This window comes from Siphateles boraxobius, unplaced genomic scaffold, assembly GCF_051911475.1.
Source record: "Siphateles boraxobius isolate OS27281-9 unplaced genomic scaffold, OSU_SipBor_1 22, whole genome shotgun sequence".
NCBI lineage: Eukaryota > Metazoa > Chordata > Actinopteri > Cypriniformes > Leuciscidae > Siphateles > Siphateles boraxobius.
The window spans coordinates 1,443,424-1,450,368 of record NW_027508833.1 but is presented as its reverse complement, the minus strand read 5'-3'; the positions used below and the strand labels follow the sequence as shown (position 1 = coordinate 1,450,368).

Genomic DNA, 6,945 nt, shown 5'->3' with positions numbered 1-6,945 from the left:
GCAGTTATTTTAGTATTATTTATTAATATTTTGATTTCAGTTTTTGTTTTAATTCTCTTTAGTAATTTTGACATGTATATATGTGTGTGTGTATATATATATATAGCTTTAATTAATTTTTATTTTATTTTTTATTAAATTTAGTACTTCAACTTCAACTTAACTTAAACTCAACATTTCGTTCGGGTTTTTTTAAGTTCAAGTTTTTCCTCTAATATTTATGTATTATCTTTTTTCAGCTTCATTTCAATTACTGACAAGATTTGAAATAGATTTAATTAACAATAACAGCACTGATACACAGACGGAGTGACGATTGAAGTGTATTTGTGTATTTATCTCTGATCTGAGGCATTTGTTGTTGTTCTGCGACTAATGTCTCGCCAGACACTGCGACGTAAACAACATCTGGACAACTTATGTGATTTGTGAATGTAAAATCGTATTTTTATACAGATTTTTTGTTTTACTTTGACTACGCCTATTCACATCGTTAGCTTGATTACTTGATTTCGCTTGATTAAAAAACACTTATACAGTATTTTCTTCAGAAAAAGTCTAGTTTCATTTTAAATTCTAGTTGCACATGGAGTTCATTTGAAAAGGCTTTAAATTGATCATTGTATTGAAGTCTTCTGTTCTCCATCCGCACTCGCTCCAGGCATTACTACAAAACAACACTACTACAACTACTACTAAAGATGATAGTAATCCTGAGATATGTGTAATTGAGTTGATGGCGCTCAGCGTTTGATTCACTTTTTCCTCTGACTGCAGCCTCGCCGATTATATGGATGTGATTGACTGGAGGGAGAAAAAACAAAAAGAAAGAGCAAAGAGGGAGAAGATTATATGCCTTTACACTCAACGCATGACATAACCTTTTTAATTTAGAATATGCCAAGGTCATAGTCAGCCTATAATAACTTGTAAGTAACCAAAGACAAACAGAAACCTTTAATCTGAGTTTCTAAAATAGGGCACTGACTGATCAGCCAACGTGCCAAGTGTGTGCAGCGTTTGAGTCCGCTCGGTCATGTGCTAAACACACTCGGCCACATGAAAGCCACATGTAGGCTGCTGCATCACAAGAAGAGAACTGCAGTGTGCCACGGTCAAACGCCTTTAATAAAGTCAGTGTGTGCGAGGAAGTCAAGTCTGTCCCCACATGTCCCTGCCATCATACTCACGTTTGGCCTGCAACGACCGGACCGTTGCTGTGCTTTAAAGTGCCATGAACTGCCACTGTGGAGAACATACAGACTGAAGTCCGTTAGGAGAACTGAAACTGAAAAAGATGATTCAATTGATGAATGATGATGGCAGTAGTCACTAGAATTATTCATATCTGAAAATATGTAGTGTTCAATTGAACAAATAAAAATGGAGTTTTTTGATTTATATGCTGTTTAATGTTGATGATTCCGTTATTTTAGATATGCATCTGCTTACATATGTTATCGATTGTTTCTGCATCTTCTTCACCACTTGTGTTTTGATCAGGAGATTCAGTAATCTTTCAGAAGTAACTTAATAGTGCCCACTACCAAATAACAGTGAAAACACAGAAAGCTAGAACACTTTCCAAGTATAGGTCTCTGCAGGACAGTTATAGGAGTTACCAGATCAGTGGGCAAGGCCATAAAGAGAGGGACATTTTCATTGCATGATTTATAAACACCCACCGGTTTGAAAACACCCTCAAATTTAGAAACGCCCTCTTTTTTTCCGCAGAGACCCCATACTCGAAAATTACATCAATGGCGGGGAAAGAGTCAAGTAAATATCTCGATTTAAAGGATTAGTTCACTTCAGAATAAAGTTTTTCTGATGATTTACTCACAACCTCATTATCCAAGATTTCCATGTCTTTCTTTCTTCGGTCGAAAAGGTTTTTGAGGAAAACATTCCAGGATTTTTCTCCATATAGTGGACTTCAATGGAGTCCAACGGGTTGAAGGTGCAGCTTCAAAGACTCGACACGATCCCAGGGAGGAATAAGAGTCTTATCTAGACAAAACATCGCTCATTTAAAAAACACACAAAAAAAAAACATTTAGTTACTTTTTAACCACAAATGCTCCTCTTGCACTAGCTGTGATGCGCCACACATTACGTAATCATGTTGAAAGGACACGTGTGATGTTGGCGGACCTAGTGTTTACAAAGCCAACGTGCAAAGACTAAGTGAAACGCCATTTGCACAAAGAAATATATAAATAAAAGGTAAAACGATTATGCCGGACAGTTATAAAGTTGGAGGAGAATGTGATGATTAATTAATACGTGAAGTCGTGGATGTGCAAGACATTTGTGAATTATTTTTTTGAAATGACAGAGTGTTTGTCTAGATAAGACCCTTATTCCTCGGCTGGGATCGTGTAGAGCCCTTTAAAGGGTTGAAGACGCTATATGGAGAAAAATCCTTGAATGTTTTCCTCAAAAAACTTTATTTCTATTTGACTGAAGAAAGAAAAACATGAATACCTCGGATGACGTGGGGGTGAGGAAATTATCTGGAAATTTTAATTCTGAAGTTAACTAATCCTTTCAGACAAATATTCTGAGTAAGAAAATATTTTTTTGCTGTGTTTCAATTTCCATCCATGTATTTTTATGCAAATCTTGGGGGATCGCTTAAAGGTGCCATGTGTCATGTCCGGCAAAAAAATCAATTCATACTCCACATTCCATACCAGATGGGAGCAGTATACCTCCAGAAACTGAGTTGGTCTACTCTAGAGTAACAAACGAGAAACGGCATAGTCTCTATGCTCCGCCCCTACCTTCACAACGACCCTAGAGCCATAGCCGAAGCCAAATGTTATCCCTCTCAGATCCCAAAATCAGCTGGCCAGTCGATCGCCACTGCATAACTTCACCATCACTTTACCTAACATCGTCAAAAATGTTGTAGTTGTACTTTAGTTAAAAATTATGAAGTATTCTTAGCTGCACATATACAAGTGAAACTAGGGACTATTTAGAGTGTTACGTATGCTGCCCGCCTGATGCTAATTTAGCAGCATATATCAAGTTTGATTTTCATTAGCAATACTTCTTCTAGCTAAGTTATCATTAGTCAACAAAAAACATTCGGTCTCTTTACACCTTGCAATGTTTTACGTTACGTTTCGTGCGTCCATATCTGGGTTCATTATCATCGAAGACATTTCAAGCTTCTTAGCTAATGTTACATTTTATCATCAGCTTGGTAGAGACGGGCTCTGGTAGATAACAGGTGAAAACCGGATCGGATCTGTGGGTAGACTTTTATCGAACAGCCTTCGATTCATTTCTATGTTGTAACTTCCCGAAAAAACTAAACAAACATATAAAACAAACTTCTTGCGAAATACTAACAGCATCTTACTTACCAATCCAAAATAAATGTTGCAAGTTCGGAGTTGAACTTCATTTTTTTCATGTCCATTAGTTGTCTCTAGCGATAGAAAGCAGTGCCAATGTTTATTCTGGTTCTGCTCCTTTTTTTATCCGATTTTATTTGTGATTTTGAGCGCGGTTTATTCCCTGCAGCGGGTGGTTGTGGTGGTGGTAAGGGTCTCTTGCCAAGGGCTTCAACCATTCTTCCGCTCTCTTCCCTGAACTGAAATGTAGAAGTGGGCTGTACTTTCCACACGACTGACATGAGGTTCAAGTACACCCACAAGCCGTGCGAGTTATTCGTGCACTGTAAAAAGTAATTGCTGATTCTACTTAAGAAAAACTAGTGCATTTAACTTACTTTGGAAAATTAGTTGATTTAACTTGATTATACTGTGTACTGTGAACTTTTAGGTGGATGCAATAGTTAAACTAAACAAATCTAGTACATTGTACTTAAGATTGGTAAGTGTATTGTACTAAAGGCATGTTCACACTGTTGCAAATTTCTGGAGCACATAATTTGCATAAAAATAATAATAATAATGAAATGAATAACATTTTTAGTAAATACCCTACAATTAACGCGCGCACACACCACACACATGCGTGTTTATTTATTTATTAAAGGTTCGGAATCTTTTTTTCCTTCACACTATAAAATAACTGGGAAGATTAAAGAGTATTTGCAAGCCAATCGGCTGCTGCTGCTTCACAGTCTTTTATATTTTTATTAACAGAGCTTGATATAGTTATTGTTCGTTGGTTATTAAGTTTCAGCATAGACGAAACAACTCTTCCTCTTTTAATTCCTTAAATGCGTTTTCGTCTCGCGCATGCGCAATTTGCGCATTTTCGCAATGGGACGGTTGAAGAAGACGACACGACATCGACGAAGAACTTCATCTCGTGTTCGGGATGCGGCAGCAAAACTAGGTAAGTTATGCTAGCCACTTGAACTATTTTTCAACTTTAATGTCATTGTATTGCTTATAAAAACAGAATTTATTTTGCTCATTGTGCAGTAAGAGGAAAAGGCACACTGAAGTAGTTTTATGTCGAATGAGACCAGTTGAGACAAGTGGCTTAACTTACTAACGTTAGCTAGATTGCAAAAATAGATTTTTATTGAACACTGTTTTATGTAGCAGCTACAGTTTATAAGCTGTGTTAATCGGTTATGGGTTTATCATTGTATGTAAAAATTCTGTGCGGCCTAACGTTATAACGTTTCTTTCATTCTTTCTAGAAAGTTCGAGGCTCATGTGTCGTTCACATGGAAATGAATAGCATGATGCATTAATTACGATAGTGTAACTAACAATCAGGTATCATCTTATTTTGGCCAGCCCTCTTCACACGAGTCTTTATTGGTTTCCTATATAATTTAATCTTGAACATTTACAAAACAAATTGATCATTAACCACTTTTGGTGTTTAATTCTTACTAGGACTTACTTTCTTCAGTAAAAAGTCAGTTTGTAATATCAGTTTGTCCTACTTTTCTTTCTTTTTTTCTTTTCTTTTTTTAGATCCATGCTGTATATCTGGCAAAACCTGCAAACTGAATTCATTCAAGAACTGGACAGATTCACTCAAGGCTAAAGCTGGAGACATTGGCTCCAAACTTAAGAAGATTCTGCAGCAGATTCAAAATGACGTAAGCTCCTTGACATATCACAATTGTATTATGTTTCGATGGAAAAACAAATGTAGCTTTTGCTGTTGTTTTTTGCTCTGTGTTGTGCTAGTGTCATGAGCTCTATTCAATATCAATTTTTATAACTTTGCAGAAATCCAACATCAATGCGGAACGAACAGCCGTTCATCATGGCCTACCACTCCTTCTCGGAGAGGACCCCACCGATTTTTACAAGACATGTTTTGTAAGTATTTTCTTCTCTGATGTGATTCTTATTTAACAGGCAAACTGTTCTTCAAACAGTTTTGATATCTGGCAAGAAGAGTTATGAAGGCAAGAAAAACACTCACCGGGACACTGATACAAAGTAAGGGTTAGAGAAAAGAAAGTGAAAGATAAATTAAGAATTTAGAGGAAAAAAGACAGTAAGAAGATACATTTTATATTACGTAAAGAAATGCAAAAAAAAAAACATTTATAAGAAAGACAATAGATTTTTGATAGTTTTAATTTATATAACTGGCCTTCAGTTTTATTTGTTTTTTCATGCAGTTGTTTGATGTATGTATTCCCCCCTGCATCCACTGCTGTGTCCTATTTGAAAACGCCTTTACATTTAGACATAATACAGTGTTATTAATTTAGTTTTACATTTTAATGAGTATGTGCTCTTAAAGGGATAGTTTACCCATAAATAAAAATTCTGTCATTTACTCAGCCTTATGTTGTTCCAAACCTGTATGAATTTCTTTCTTCTGTTGAACACAAAATATGATATTTCGAAGAATGTTGGTAATCAAACAGTTGAGAGTAGCCATTGACTTCCATAGTATGTTTTCCTACTATGGAAGTCAATGGCTACTCTTAACTGTCTGGTTACCATCATTCATCAAAATATCTTCTTTTCAGTTCAACAGATGAAAAAAAAAAAAAAAAAACTCATTCAGGTTTAGAACAACTTGAGGGTGAGTAAATTATGACAAGATTTTCATTTTTGGGTGAACTATCCCTTTAAAAGATGTTTTGTGGCTTTCTTTGACCTCATTTTTGTTATATGCTATTCCCATTTTTAGGACTATGATGACAATGAAGATATGTCCAACATTGAAATAGGTATTCTGACAGTGATTCCCGAGGACTTTGCAACCGCTGCCGTACCCTACTCCCTGCATCTTGATGCCACAACAACGGCAATCATTTTGGAAGGTACGGTGGTTGTGGATGATCTTGAAAATCTTCCACAAGCAATGTGTTTGCTCTTTGGACTAAATTATGCTCTAAACTTAAGAGTATCCTGCAGTATTGAAGAGCACATTCGACTTCATACAGAGAGTGATTTTGTCCCTTGGCCACAAGCCATTCTGTACCAAACTCTGTGACTTACACGCTCTGCTTTCAACCACTTTATAAAGGTGTTAAAAACAAAGAAACATTGATCTTTTTATTGTATTTAGTTTTTTGTTTTTTCTTGAATGCATTATGTGCTGTATTTCTAAAATGTTGTTGGCGGGCCAAGTAATGTTTTAAAATTAATATTGTTGAACAAATAAACATTCTAGTGTTTTGCCAAATCTGTTGTCTTTCTTTGTATTCTCAACTTAGAATTTTGAGTACAACTTGCTTGAGAAATTTAAGGCAATCAGTTTCCACACATTCCTCTAGTAAAATGAACAAGCAGACATGTTAAAATAACTGTTTTGTTTAAGTTCTGCTTACAAATCTCAACTTAAATCTGTAAGTTGCCTAAACTTGAGTTTATTAAGGTACCTGTACTCAAGTTTTATGGTAACCTCTACAAATACACAAGTTAACTCTACAAAGTAGTAGAGAGTAGTATCAAGTCAAAAAATATGACCTAATTTGCTTGAAAAATTTGAGGCAATCAGTTTCCACAGCTTTTCTTAGTAAAGTCAACTTAT

At 35.7% G+C, this 6,945-nt stretch overlaps 1 protein-coding gene across 1 annotated transcript; it reads left to right on the top strand.

Moving 5' to 3' along the window:
* Positions 1-4,244: 4,244 nt before the first annotated feature.
* LOC143746318 (uncharacterized) lies at positions 4,245-6,597 on the top strand. Its single transcript, XM_077238159.1, has 4 exons — positions 4,245-4,320; positions 4,917-5,044; positions 5,178-5,270; positions 6,100-6,597. Exons 1-4 carry the CDS (start codon positions 4,245-4,247, stop codon positions 6,403-6,405), a joined length of 603 nt encoding a protein of 200 aa, XP_077094274.1. The 3' UTR covers positions 6,406-6,597.
* Positions 6,598-6,945: the final 348 nt, after the last annotated feature.

Coding starts and splice junctions, on each gene's coding strand:
- LOC143746318 (XM_077238159.1), top strand. CDS start 4,245: ATGGGACGGTTGAAGAAGACGACACGACATCGACGAAGAACTTCATCT. Junction 5,045..5,177: donor TGCAGCAGATTCAAAATGAC/GTAAGCTCCTTG, acceptor ATAACTTTGCAG/AAATCCAACATCAATGCGGA. Junction 5,271..6,099: donor ATTTTTACAAGACATGTTTT/GTAAGTATTTTC, acceptor TCCCATTTTTAG/GACTATGATGACAATGAAGA.